We start from the raw sequence: 14,431 nt of genomic DNA on the forward strand, positions 1-14,431 counted from the left end.
TGTATTATTTTGTAATCATAAAATTTAGTATTTTTAATATAATTAAAATTATGCTAGAATATTTTATATTCCATTAGTTTGCAAACCTGCATTTAATATGAAAACTGGTCTATGAGGCTAAAATGGTATTTTATTTGAGAGTACAGTTCCCATAAGTTCAACATTCTCAACCTTATTTACAACATTATAGTTTTCTCCTTTAATTGGCAGATTCCTGTTCCATGGTTTCCATTACTCATGGTCAGCCTCAGTTCAAAATATTAAATGGCAAGTTATGGAAACAAACAAATTATAAGCCTCCAATTGTGTGCCCCTCTGATCCCAGCCACATGCCCCCAGGAACCTGACTCATCCTTTGGTCCGGCATATCCGTGTGTCTTACTCGTAAATGCTAGCCGCCTGTCACCAAGCAGTCCATCTGGTTATCAGATCAATTGAGGCAGTCGGCAGTACTTGCATTCAAGTAACTCCTACTTAATTTAGCAGTGGCCCCCAAACACAGGATAGTGAGGGTGGCTATTTGCATGTGCCAAAGAGAAACTCTGACGTGCTTGCTTTAAGTCTAAAAGTGAAAGCTCATGTTTTAAGAAAAGAGGAAAAAAATCACATGCCAATGTTGTTAAGATTTATGTTCAGAACAAAACATATTACAAAAAGGATTTGGTATTAACAGCAGTTTTGGGCATCCGGTGGGACACTTGGAACATATCCCCGTAGATGAGAGGGGATTACTGCGCTTTAACAAGGAACAAAATGTAAATCTTAAGGTCCACGGTCCTTCTCTTACCTGAAGTTTCCTTGACAGCCCCACATTGTCTCCCCTTTGCATGGACACACATGCACACCATGTGTTTCTGTGTGTTTATCTGCAACTGTCTTTTGAAGCCTCCCTTATGGCAACTTCACTTGCCCTCACGTCAAGCTCCCTTTGCGTGTAATTCCCACTAGGTAGAGGGACAATATCAATCACATTTTTCTCAGGGTACAAATCCCACCCATGGCAAGGGAAGGATCCACAAGAAAATATAAGCTGCATCATTCAAGAAATTTTTGAAGAAACTTGCTCTACTATAATCTCCTTTGCTTATAGTATAGGAATTAGCTACTGCTGTCGAACCATATACACTAAGATTGGGGAGAGTGTTTGTGGTTGTTTGTGGATTTCTTCAGTTCTTCCACTTCCCATTCCTCCCTCCCCCCCTCTTTTCTTTCCCCTTTTCTTCCTTTAGATTGTTTTCCCAGATCTGTTGCGCCAACCCCTGTTTCTCTCCGAGCTTTTTCCAATCCTCACCTCATCCCTCACCCCCACGTGACTCTTCTACATTGCACAGCAGATTGCAAAGTGCTGGAGTGGGCCTGGGCTGGGGAGAGGGGGTCTTCGAGGACATGGTTTTAGAAGCCTATGTTTGAGGGCTTGTGAAATCCTTCCTGGCCCCAGAGGCTCTCAATTCTTTCAATCTATATTTTCTTTGTACTTTATGGCTTTTAAAGTTTCACATCCAATAACCACATTTGTAGCCAAAGCATGGATTTTTCAGTTTGAGAAAGTTGGCCTTGTGGATCCCATTTCCATAAATCCCTGAAAGTGTTTAACTTTTTCAGTTTACAAAAAAATGTCTCTGACAAAAACACAGGGGGAAAACAATTGTTCTTGACATCACAACAGTTTAATATGTTAACTTATTCATTAAATTGTGCTTCACACCAATGGAAATCCTCAGTTCTACAAACTATCATTTTAAATAGCAATAAAGACTGATCATGTCACAATACAATCTCCTAGTAACCAAGTTCATACATATTATTGCACAGAAACAAAAGGAACTATCTCTTAGGAGAAATAATTTACTATCTATTGAATATCTATCTTTACATCTAAAATGGGGCACCAGATAAAGATCCAAATTTTTCTTCCCAACATTGCGTTGATAAAAATAAAAGAAAAAATAATGCAAGAAAATCCCAGGAAGGGCTTCTGGAGGGAGAAAAGAAGGAAAAGAATGGATGACCACAGAATCGACACCAAAAAAGTGACGAGGTGAGAGACAAATGTGACACTGATTAAATCACACACAGCTCCGCTTCTCAGAACACCTGTTTTCCCCAGCAAGAAGGGAAGGGTTTTTTAAGCACAGACATCTGGTCCTTTGATGGGTTCCCATAGCACAGCAGCACATGCCACAGGATGACAGTTGCAGTCTTTTCCACAGACCACTTGGAACAGAGCCTCCAGACCCTTCTGTAGATTTGCAGCATCCGATCTGGAGTTTAGTTCAGTTACCTCGAGTCCTTGCCTGGAAGTTCAGAGGCTTTTGCCATGCCGGTGTTGCTGGTGTTAACAACATAGGTTCCCAGGTTTCTCCATTGGGTGTCTCAGCGCCTCTGCAAGGCAGGTGAATTCTGTCAATGCACTGTGAAGATGGGTCCATGTGCATTCCATCCATTAGGCTACAAAACACACAGGTCTCAGATCCCACTCACTTTCTCAGAAGCACTGACTCAGAGTTTCAGAGAATGTTTTGAGATGTGCCCTGGTGAAAGAGGTGAGGGAATAGTAGGGATTGACCGATGTCCAGCAGAGATGGAGGAAGGGGATAGGAAGGGAAGCCGCAAGTGCCTTGGAGAAAGATGGCACCACATAGTTAGCAGTATAGGCTCAGCCAGCCCTGATATCCAGCCTGAGGACTTTTAGTTGCAGTTCCAGAGACCAATGGAGGCACAACAGCTATGGAAAAGGAAACCTTAGAGTCACACCTGTGATCAGATCACGCTCTTTTTTCTTAAGTCCAACCCAACTTTCCGTGTTTCGGTTCCTCCAGTGCAATCAACCTTCAGTCCATAAAACCATCCCGTGCTCTGACCTCTCAGGAGCTTCGTTCAGTTTTTGTTTAAGTTTCTAAAAGAATTACCGTGTACCTGTTTCCAGCTTTCCTTTGTTTTTGAAGAAAGAAACTATATCCTAGTCATTTTTAGTCATTTTTAAAAAGTTTTCCAAGATTGCCTTGCACGTATTTAATTCCTCATCTTTCAGCTTTTGAAATATCCGCCTCCCTTTCAGGAGTCCCACTATTTCTGTAGTCAGCCATAGTCACCCAACCCCTCCACCTCTGATGATCCCATTATATAGGACTTTCATCTCAGCCAGGGGTCATGGTGGGTGGGAAAGGAATCAGATAAACTCTCCATGTGAAGGTGTTAGCTTATGACAAATTAAAGCATTTCTTTTCTCCAGCAAATAAGCAAAAGGAACTCATTTAATACCAAATAAAACCTTCAAAACTAAAGCAATGCCTTGCTGATAAAATGAAGAAGTAGAGAAAGAGGGTTTTTTTTTTTTTTTTGTATGGATTCTATTGATCGCCTCTTAAGCTTCACTAACAGGCGACTACAAGTTTTGAATATTTCTAACACTGAGCTTCCCCAAGGATTGTAAGCACAGCTCTTTAGCCGTCATCTTGCATAGTTCTGGAGTTGGATATGGCACACATCCAACTAGTTTGTCTGAATGTCTTCCCTGAGGTCCAGTGATTCTCACCCCTCACTGCAACACTCTCCATCTCTTGGACCCTTTATTCATAATAAGAACTCCCCTTCTTCAAGGAAGGAAGTTGAAAGTCAACTCAACGCGTCTCCATGGCATTTTCTAAGTCACTGCACTTCCAAAAAAAAAGGTAAGGGAAGACATAAATCAATAAAGGTTTAGTTTTGATATTCTTGCAATTCCCAATCCAAAACTGAAGCTGAGCAGCATAAAGCAGTAGGAATGCCTATAAATCAAAAAGCTGGGGCTCTGAGTAGCTTTGCTAATAAATTAGAATCTTTGGGAAATCTTTCAACACCATTGAATCTCCATTCCAACTTACCACATGGGAAAATGAATCAAGATCCTATTTAACACACAAGAATGTAATGAAGACTCAAATGAGATACTAAATGTAAAAATGTTTTGAAAAGCATTGCATGCTATACAAAGTGGTGAAATTTAATCTTATCCTTTACAAAACATATGATGAAATAAATGATGTTGAGAAGCATCTGAAATATTTTTCAATTCCCTTTCATGTCAGACACTGAAAGTTTTGTCAGTATTAATTTTTACATTGTTTCTTTAATAGAACTCCCACATTTGTCAAGGCACATGGCAACCCATAATAGACATTTCCTAGTCTTTGTAGACGTGGCTAATGTCTAGGTTCTGCTCCATGAGATGTGACTAGATACAATATATGCAGTTTCCATCCACTTCCTTTCTACGGTCTCAAATGTAAATGAAGTGGCAGGAGCCACAGCAGCCATCTTGGATCATGAGATGAATGCTGCACATTAAGACAAAAGAGCAACCAGAGAGCACCTGGGCTTCTGGTAATGTCATACATCACAGCTATCAAAGTAGTCTATCTTTAAGTGAGAGAGAAATTGTTTTAATTTTGTTTGATTTTACTATTGTTTTGGATTTCTTGGCTAAGATAGCCAAATAACAATTCTATCCAATATACACACACTTACTGTTCAATAATACATTCTTACTTCCTTGCCAGTTCTATTTTATAGACCTTCTTCCCGATATTAGAACAGTATGTCTACTCAGACTCTTGAGAAATTACCTTGAGGGCATAACCAAATGGAGTCTCATATTTCAAAGTTTCCTTAAACTATTTATGGTGAAGTTAACTCCTTGGAATGATAACATTTCTTTATCATTTTTAAATAACACATGATATCACAAGCTATCATCTAACATTGATTAGTAATGCTATCAATTATTAAAGAGTATTAAAGTAATACTTATGGAAGTTTTCTCCAGTTACCAAGAGTAGATGGCCAAAAAGATGAAGGCAAAATGAACAGTGTGTACCTTAATTCTTAATAAAATTTAAAAGCACACGTACATGCACATATTCCCAAGGACATCTATCCCAATCTGGTTATTGGTGTAGTTATTGCCAAGACAAAGAAAAGGATGTCTTTGAGCAAATTGTGGGAGTGGAAGCCTGTGCATTCCCTGGGGAATTTGAGGCCAGGGAGCAGGGAGAGGCTCTCTTCTTGCACTGTGGACACTGATGTATCTGTAGTTTATTTGTTTTGCAGTCTTGAGACAGCTAAATTGCCCACATATACTTAGGCCCAGCTGCCTTCCATTGGCATCCTTCCCTGAGCTTCACTCAGCATGTAGATGTGCAGTCAATTTTCAGAGAACACACTGTGTCGCTACCTCTCTATTTCTATCAACATAGGACCTCAGGGATGTAAAAGTGTGCTGCTTCTGAATGAAATGATATGAGGGAGGAAGCCCTTGTCGGTCTTTTTTAATTTGCTCATCCGTGGCCTTGGGCCAGCAAAGAGATGGTTTCTCTTCTGAACATTCTGATATCTGGTCTCAGGTGGAGCACCACACATCACGGCAAGGCAGTGGAAAGCCTTTTGAGATAAGTCCCAAGGCACCTAAAGAACAGTGTGAAGTTAGCAGGGGCCGCCTCCAAGTCTCAGCTATGCAGGAATTCTCTGCCAAAAATTTGAAGTGAGTTTAAAGGGAATAATCTGAATGCTCTCTAAGTTGTTTTGATTTTCCACATGACAAAATACTGCATCATCATTGTGTGTGTGTGTGTGTGCATGTGAACATGCATGCATGTGTATGTGTCACAGTGGCAGGCAGAAGGGTAATTTGCAGTCCTGCTATTCTCAGCAGAACATTATTAGATCTTAACATTGAAATACAAAGATAGAGATAGAGAGGGAGAGGGAGAGGGAGAGGGAGAGGGAGAGGGAGAGGGAGAGGGAGAGGGAGAGGGAGAGGGAGAGGGAAAGGGAGAGGGAGAGGGAGAGGGAGAGGGAGAGGGAACAAGCGAGCTGTTCATTATTACCAGCTGCCATGTTCCTTCACTTTCTACCTTAGGAACAAAGCATAGGGAAGGGAGACACAAATAAATAAGCAGTGTTCATTTGTCCATTTTTAATTCAATTTGTATGTGACTCAAAAAAGTCTGGTTGCCTAAACTGTCATCTATCTCTCTATTCCTTGATGGACCAGTGATGTGGAGGGCGTTGGACTCACCCAAGGCAGCATAGCTCTGGGTCATTATAAGCTTGGTGCTGTCACAGCTGCACCACAAACAGCGGTTAAAGGCTATCAGTTCTTGCAACAGCATCTGGCTTCTTGCATGTTTGGTGGCTTGAGCTCTTGTCTCAGGTGTATGGGATGACGGAGTAAAAAGAGCTGCACTTTGCAGTTAGCTAGACCTAGCTGCCAACCGGTAAGGTTGCTACTTAGCATCTATGGGCTTCACTTTTCTCATCTACAAAATTTTTGAAGGTATGGAAAGAGTCTTCTCTCAGTCTTGGCACAGAGGGCCATCCCTTGCACCACAGATGAAGCCAAGGTGGGGTGAAAGAAATGTGTGAGCCACTTCTCCAGATCTCCATTTGATGGAGATGCCAAACTCCTCTCTATTCGTGTAGGCAGCTCTATAAACATTTGTGGGTTGATTGACTCTCAACCCCAGAGAGAGTATTCTGGAGGCTGAGAAGTGGCTTAAGCAAAGCTGGCTTAAACATCAAACATGTTGGATATCAATGAAATAGGCTTTTCAATCTGATTTAGGGGTTTCACTCATTTTGCCTTCAGCTCCTTGAAGGGATTGATCAGATCAATCTGTTGTATAACTTCCTATCCACTCTGATCCTCCCACTGAATGCGAGGCGAAGGCTTTCTAGTCTCTGTTCCTTCACACTCCCCTTGGTTTTCAAAAAGACTTCTTTCCATTATCGTTGAGTAAAGGCAAAAATAAGGAGCACTTGGCAATGCAGCACACGTTTTAGTCCAGTTTTATGCACTCTAGACCTGATTTGCTGCCTGGATCCATAGTCTAGTAACAGGTAAAGATCATATGGGAAGAAAATAAGCTACCGTGCTGGAGACATTCAGGAGTGTGTGCAGTGAGGAGTAGAAAAGACATCTAAATTCCTAGGACAGGTGTCCTATTAATGGGGTTCCATGTCTCCTAGCCTAACTCAGAGCTATTATTCATTTAGGGACCTCAAATATAATCCAGGTCAAGTTCTTTATAAATTCTTTTCCTTTGTGTTAGCAGAATTTCAAACCTGGCAGTACCAAATTAAAGATGATGACTGCTCCAAAGGGGTTAAACTCGAATATTTCTATAAAAACAAGGGTTCTGTAGCTGGCTTGGAAATGTAAACCATATAGGTCTCCTCCTGCTTTGTTTTCTTCTCTTAATTTATCATTCATTGCTCACATTGAAGATTGAAACTGGTAAACTGTGATCTGCTTAGACATTAATAAATAAGCAAGTTATTGGAAACACCTCACCAATGTTCAGTTTGCAGGAATTGCAATCATCCCTGTCCTATATCCACTCCCTGTTCCCTAAACGATGGAGAGGAAGCATGGCTTAGCACTATGGTGTTTGGGTTTTGCTGGATGTGGGTCTCTGGCGATGGTCAACAGTAGGGTAATTTTGTTTAAAAGCATCTGCTACAACAAAACACATCACTCTACTTATGATTTAAACACATCCAAATAGAGTTCAAAGATGAGAGCCCACAGTCAATGAAGCATTGCCAGAAAACCTCATCTAAGGGCTAAAAGGTCCTTCTCTGTCTAATGAAACAGACCAATATTTCCACAGCAGAGACAGTACGAAACAGACTGGATTCAGCGGAACATCCAAGCCACAGTTTGGCTTTTCATGTGTGCCTCTGTGGGTTCTAGGCACCAGAACTATAACCTATGCTGCTGCGAAGGTTGCAGCGACTGCTTTCTTTTGGCTGCTTCTCCTCTTGACCTCCTAAAGTGGTCTATGTTGGATATATTCCTCTCCTGTTTAACAGCATTGATAGAATAATGTGGGAAATAAAAGAACAAGGTGGTTAATCTCCAGCTGGATAAAAATGAAGACAGAGGAAGTGCATGTCCAATTCAAGTCACCTACAGCCAGATGTTCTCAGAATAACCTGACATCTTCAACTAATGCAATAAAAGTCAATGCATCTGCTCATCCTTCCCCTACCAAGAGAGGAGCAAGCAGGGGGTCACCATCTCACCACCTGGCTGTTGTAGTCCTCCGTGACAGTCCTCTCTGTGGCTGCATCCTCTTTTGGCCAACGGTGGGCCCTGTGCCCTCTCTGTAGCCTCCGTTCCTCCCGCCTCTTTTGGCGGTCTCTCTGGTGCACTAGCTGCTTGGTGTGATGGTAGCGTTGCTGGAAGAGATCTTTTGCATACTCGTAAAGCTGCATGTCCAGGAAGTTTAGCTCCTCAATACGTTGGCGGGCACCCTCATTGATTTCCACATTGGAAGCCCGCGTGATATTGAACTGTGTGAAGGGGGAGATGAACTTGAGATTGAATGTCCTCTCAAAGAGAAACTGTGTCTTCCTCTGGAATTCAGTGAGCCCAAAGAAGGCCATGTTCTTCAGGTTGTTCTTTGCACTTTGCAACAGGATGGTGTTTCTTTCACTCTCATTCATGAAAGTCAAGTTGTAGCAGCCCACCAGGCTGAGGTCTGCCAGCATTCGCACTTGGCGGTTGTTAGCCAGGTTGTAGCTGCAATCCATAAATTCCCGCAAGCTAACCCCAGACCAGTCGTCCCCAGGGTAGCAGGTAGGCAGCTCATCAGGGGTGGGGCTTCTTCCATCACACATATGGAGAGAAGTTTTCCATGTGGCCCCTCGCTGGACATGTTTCCACTCACTCAGGTAGCGAGAAACTGGATCCCGCAACATTGTGATGTAGTAGAAATTCCTGGAAGAAATTAGAGGCAGGAGGTCAGTAGCTGACACTCTAACACTGGGATTCAGAGTATCTAATTTCACATCCATATCGAGTCAATGGACTCTTGGAACATTATGAACTTGGACTCTTGTGAACATCGGATTTGCGATTTTCAGGCATATGTACATGCAAGGGGTCTTCCAAAGGCACATGAAAAAGGTGTATTATTAAAAGGAACTATATAGGGGCCGGCGCTGTGGCACAGCAGGTTAATGTCCTATGGGTGCCACTTCGAGACCTGGCTGCTCCACTTCCCATCCAGCTCTCTGCCATGGCCTGGGAGAGAAGTAGAAGATGGCCCAAGACCTTGGGCCCCTGCATCCGCGTAGGAAACCTGGAAGAAACTCCTGGCTCCTGGCTTTGGATCGGTGCAGCTCCGGCCGTTGCGGCCAATTGGGGAGTGAACCAGCGGATGGAGGACCTCTCTTTCCCTCTCTCTCTGGTTCTCCTCTCTCTGTATAACTCTGACTTTCAAATAAACAAATAAATCTTTTTAAAAAAAAAAAACTATATTAGGATTTCTAAAAATGTTCCAAAATAAACTAATCTTTTAATTGTATTTTCTACTAAATCTCTGAAGGAACTTCATATGTTCCCATAAGGACACATGGACTAACCTTTAATACTGTTTGCTGGGACTTTTTTTTCTACCCACTAGAGCATGGGGCGAAATGGTAATTAAGTAGATCAGTCATTCATTCAGCAATTATTCACTGACAAATTTAATGGCAATAACAACATATTACATTTAGAGAAAACACAACAATTTAAAAAAGTTATTACCCATCTGCTGTTTTCTTTGGTATTAAAACAAACCTTTGTAGTAGATGAAGCACTGCTTGACAGTGAAGCACCTACAAAGAAGTGAAGTGATGTAATCAGGGTAGGGGGATTAGAAAGGGCAAGGCTAGGCTGGCGCCGCAGCTCACTTGGCTAATCCTCCACCTGTGGTGTCGGCACCTCGGGTTCTAGTCCCGGTTGGGGCATTGGATTCTGTCCTGGTTGCTCCTCTTCCAGGCCAGCTCTCTGCTGTGGCCCAGGAAGGCAGTGAAGGATGGCCCAAGTCCTTGGGCCCTGCACCCCATGGGAGACCAGGAGGAAGCACCTGGCTCCCAGCTCCCGGCTTCGGATTGGCACAGTGCACTGGCCATAGCGGCCATTTGGGGGGTGAACCAACGGAAAAGGATGACCTTTTCTCTGTCTCTCTCTCTTTCACACTGTCTAACTCTGCCTGTCAAAAAATAAATAAATAAAATAAAACATTCTTCAAATTTATAAAAAAAAAAGGCAAGGCTGAAACCCAAGTTTCCTTCAGCTTTCTATTTACACTGCTATGCTGGATTATGTGGTATGTGGGGTAGATGAAGGATGGGTACCAAACCAACCCTATTGCTGAGAGTGTTTAGAGCTTAGGGGTCTACTTGTCACAGAAGCCACAAAAAGGACCACTGAGGAGCAGGGTGGACATGAGACTTCCAAGTTGTCTTCCAATTCTAAGATCTCACTTCGGCCTTTTGCTTTTCCATAAAAGCCAGTCTGATGCCAATTCAATCCCAGTGCAGTCCGTGGCCCACAGAGGTGAGTCAGCTCAGAGATACGGGGTCAATCATATGAACTTGGCATTCCTTTGGGAACAGCAAAGAGGTCCTGTGAGATGTTCTGAAAAGACCTTCTTGTAGAGCTAAACAAATGACATTGCTACAGAGTCCTGGAACCATGCCTGGCTCTCGATTTGTCGTTAGGTCATATATCTGCACTTAAAGATAAACAATGGTGTGTCTGCCTGTTTTTAAATCAAAGATGTCTTAAATCTGCAGGAGGAACTCGAATTAAACTGGGGGAGCTGGACAGCTGCTTGGCCTGCCCTTGTTTTCGCTATTTTATTCATCTCCTATCTCATCTGAGAGTATGGCTATCACATCAGGGCGGTTCTAAGTTTAGAAGAGTTACTTTGTCACCACACCCCGAAAATCACTTTTGGTAGAGAAATTTTATTGTTGCTTTAAAAGGAATTGTGAAAAGAAGGAAAAGAAAATTGTGTCACTTTTTGAGTGCATAGTAACTGTTAATGGTGACAGTGGGACTCGGGGTAGAAAAACTAAATGAAAGGAAAAGAACACATTGCGAGTTCCCAAGGAAGAGAACCTAGCCTGCGGAGAGCTTAATCAATAAAGGAAAGAGAACCTAGCCTCCGGGGTGCTTAATCAATAGAGGAAAGAAGAGAACCTAGCCTGCGGAGTGCTTAATCAATAGAGGAAAGAAGAGAACCTAGCCTGCGGAGTGCTTAATCAATAGAGGAAAGAAGAGAACCTAGCCTCTGAGGTGCTTAATCAATAGAGGAAAGAAGAGAACCTAGCCTCCAGGGTGCTTAATCAATAGAGGAAAGAAGAGAACCTGGCCTGTGGAGTGCTTAATCAATAGAGGAAAGAAGAGAACCTAGCCTCTGGGGTGCTTAATCAATAGAGGAAAGAAGAGAACCTAGCCTCTGGGGTGCTTAATCAATAGAGGAAAGAAGAGAACCTAGCCTCTGGGGTGCTTAATCAATAGAGGAAAGAAGAGAACCTGGCCTGCGGAGTGCTTAATCAATAGAGGAAAGAAGAGAACCTAGCCTCCGGGGCACTTAATCAATAGAGGAAAGAAGAGAACCTAGCCTCCGGGGTGCTTAATCAATAGAGGAAAGAAGAGAACCTAGCCTCCAGGGTGCTTAATCAATAGAGGAAAGAAGAGAACCTAGCCTGTGGAGTGCTTAATCAATAGAGGAAAGAAGAGAACCTAGCCTCTGGGGTGCTTAATCAATAGAGGAAAGAAGAGAACCTAGCCTCCAGGGTGCTTAATCAGTAGAGGAAAGAAGAGAACCTAGCCTCCGGGGCGCTTAATCAATAGAGGAAAGAAGAGAACCTAGCCTCTGGGGTGCTTAATCAATAGAGGAAAGAAGAGAACCTAGCCTCCAGGGTGCTTAATCAGTAGAGGAAAGAAGAGAACCTAGCCTGCGGAGTGCTTAATCAATAGAGGAAAGAAGAGAACCTAGCCTCTGGGGTGCTTAATCAATAGAGGAAAGAAGAGAACCTAGCCTCTGGGGTGCTTAATCAATAGAGGAAATAAGAGAACCTAGCCTCCGGGGCGCTTAATCAATAGAGGAAAGAAGAGAACCTAGCCTCTGGGGTGCTTAATCAATAGAGGAAAGAAGAGAACCTAGCCTCTGGGGTGCTTAATCAATAGAGGAAATAAGAGAACCTAGCCTGTGGAGTGCTTAATCAATAGAGGAAAGAAGAGAACCTAGCCTGCGGAGTGCTTAATCAATAGAGGAAAGAAGAGAACCTAGCCTCCAGGGTGCTTAATCAATAGAGGAAAGAAGAGAACCTAGCCTCCGGGGTGCTTAATCAATAGAGGAAAGAAGAGAACCTAGCCTCTGGGGTGCTTAATCAATAGAGGAAAGAATAAACTGTTGAAGGCTGATCTAAGACTTAAGAGATCCTTCATTCATTTAAGTCTAACTGGTCATTGCCTATACCACTTAGGCAAAAAATATGTTTCAAGATTTTGGGGCAAAAGTTTCCTAATTTTTTCTTAAATTGCACAAATATAATTTCTATTTAGATAAACTCACTGGAACACTGGAATGGCAAATTCTTTCCTTGCAGATTAGCACCCAAGACCCATGATGTTGCAAATTTACCAAATACCAGACAGAGTGCTAAAGGTATAGCCATGTCAGCAATCTATGAGATGAACACTCATTCTCACTGTTGTTGTCATTATTGCTCAGTGCTGAATAAACTAAGAATTTTAGGAGATGAAACAAGCTGTTCAAGCTCACACTGATAGTTATAGAACCTATGTTTAATTAATTCTAGCTTATTTTAAAAATTTACTTAATAGGAAAAACTCATTATTTCAAAGGTAAAGTTATATCCACTATAATTTTGTTTGACTTGAAAAAGCTAAAACTGAGAGAAAAAAAATACATATTTACTAAATAAATGGAAAAAGGAATTTAAGAGGGCAGGATTTTTTCTTCTTCTTTTTTTTTTACAAGGAACTAATTTACTACAATATTTAAACTATTTGTTGTATCTGCTGTTCTGAATGTCCAACTTTACCAATAGGTAATTGAGACAGTTTTGAAAAGTGCTAAAGAAACTCCAAAAACTAAAGTAGCACTGGCTTCCTTTTAAATCAGGATAGGGAATTTACTGAAACTGCCAAGGACAGACCAGCCTGAGCTCCCACTTTTGTCAATCACCATTTCACATTACTCTGTTGTCTTTCACTGTGATGGAATGGCAATTCCATCAGTGGAAGAAAAGTTCCTAAAAGAGCAGTAGGAAAAGCAGAAAATAACTGACACAGCTTCTGCACTCTAATGAAATGTTCATGACAAAGTTTTGCTCAGAGTGGACATTATGCTATTGTTTAATACCACACAATACATCATTATTTTTGTTTCAGTCCTACATTCAGACTTCTTCACATTAGACTCTTCCAACAGAGATCAATTTTTATTTCACAAAATAATTACATAAAAAATAGATAAATACAATAATGATGATCATCATGATACAAGTCAGTGGGCTCAGGATACCAAATGTATCAGCACAGAAGGATTTAAGTGATCTTTGGAATAGAAAGTTTCAAATTTCCCTATGAATTGAACAAAATAGGAAATACCAAAAATAAAAAAAGCAAAAAAAATCTGGTGACAATCAACTGATAAGTCTCAATGGCATGTATGTGTCTCAAGTTCAACATGATCCAGACTTTACAAACTATAGGGCTAGCGCTGTGGTATAATAGGCTAAACTTCCACCTGTGGTGCTGGCATCCCATATAGATGCCTAGTTCATGTCCTGGTTGCTCCTCTTTCAATCCAGCTCTGTGCTTATAGCCTGGGAAATCAGTAAAAGATGGCCCAAGCACCTGGGCCCCTGCACCCATGTGGGAGACCTGAAGCAGACTTCTGGCTCCTGGCTTCAGATTGGCCAATCTCTGGAAGTTGTGGCCATTTGGGGAGTGAACCAGTGGGTGGAAGGTCTTTCTCTTTGTCTCTCCTTTTGTCTGTAACTCTACCTATCAAATAAATAAATAAAATCTTTAAAAAAATCATAAAAGTCAGAGGACTGGGAACTAAGAATAAAAATGGCTGGTGACATACTTGTACAAATTCAACTAGAACCAGCTGCAATATGGAAATACTTTTGTCTCACTTGGGAAAACTAACCACTGGGCTTCTAGCACTCTTACTCCATTAGAAAGCTATGTAATCTCAAAACTGGCTGAAACTAGCTCAATTTCTAAATTGTCTTGGTTTCAAATTTAACTTTATTCAACTTAATACTTCATTTAACAAATACTAGGCAAATTATAGAGTGGTGCTTACATCAGTAAAACAAATCAAATGGCTTTGAGTTCTAGAAACCAAAGGGTTCAACTTGTTACTAAAAGTAAACCTAGTGTGGAGATACAGAGATGTAATTGTGAAACAGTTATACTGAAAGTTCAAAGTTGTCCCACCTCATGGTTCTGGATCTGAGTGGCCAATGGCAGCTGGTTTGGTCAGATATTTTCATGTATCTTTTCCAGGTTTGAAAAGCAATCAAAATAAAAAGTTAGAAATATAGCAGACATAAATAAATAGCATAG

The 14,431-nt window shown here is 41.6% G+C and overlaps 1 protein-coding gene across 1 annotated transcript in view; it reads right to left on the reverse strand.

The window, feature by feature from the left end:
- Positions 1 to 1,645: 1,645 nt before the first annotated feature.
- The window catches only part of HS6ST3 (heparan sulfate 6-O-sulfotransferase 3), a 769,442-nt gene continuing 756,656 nt past the window's right edge, over positions 1,646 to 14,431 (reverse strand). Inside the window, exon 2 of the mRNA XM_051850540.2 lies at positions 1,646 to 8,761. Within this exon, the coding sequence (XP_051706500.1) occupies positions 8,053 to 8,761 (709 nt within the window). The 3' untranslated portion in view covers positions 1,646 to 8,052. The remainder of the gene's footprint in view (positions 8,762 to 14,431) is intronic.

Source organism: Oryctolagus cuniculus, chromosome 9, assembly GCF_964237555.1.
Source record: "Oryctolagus cuniculus chromosome 9, mOryCun1.1, whole genome shotgun sequence".
NCBI classification, from domain to species: Eukaryota; Metazoa; Chordata; class Mammalia; order Lagomorpha; family Leporidae; genus Oryctolagus; species Oryctolagus cuniculus.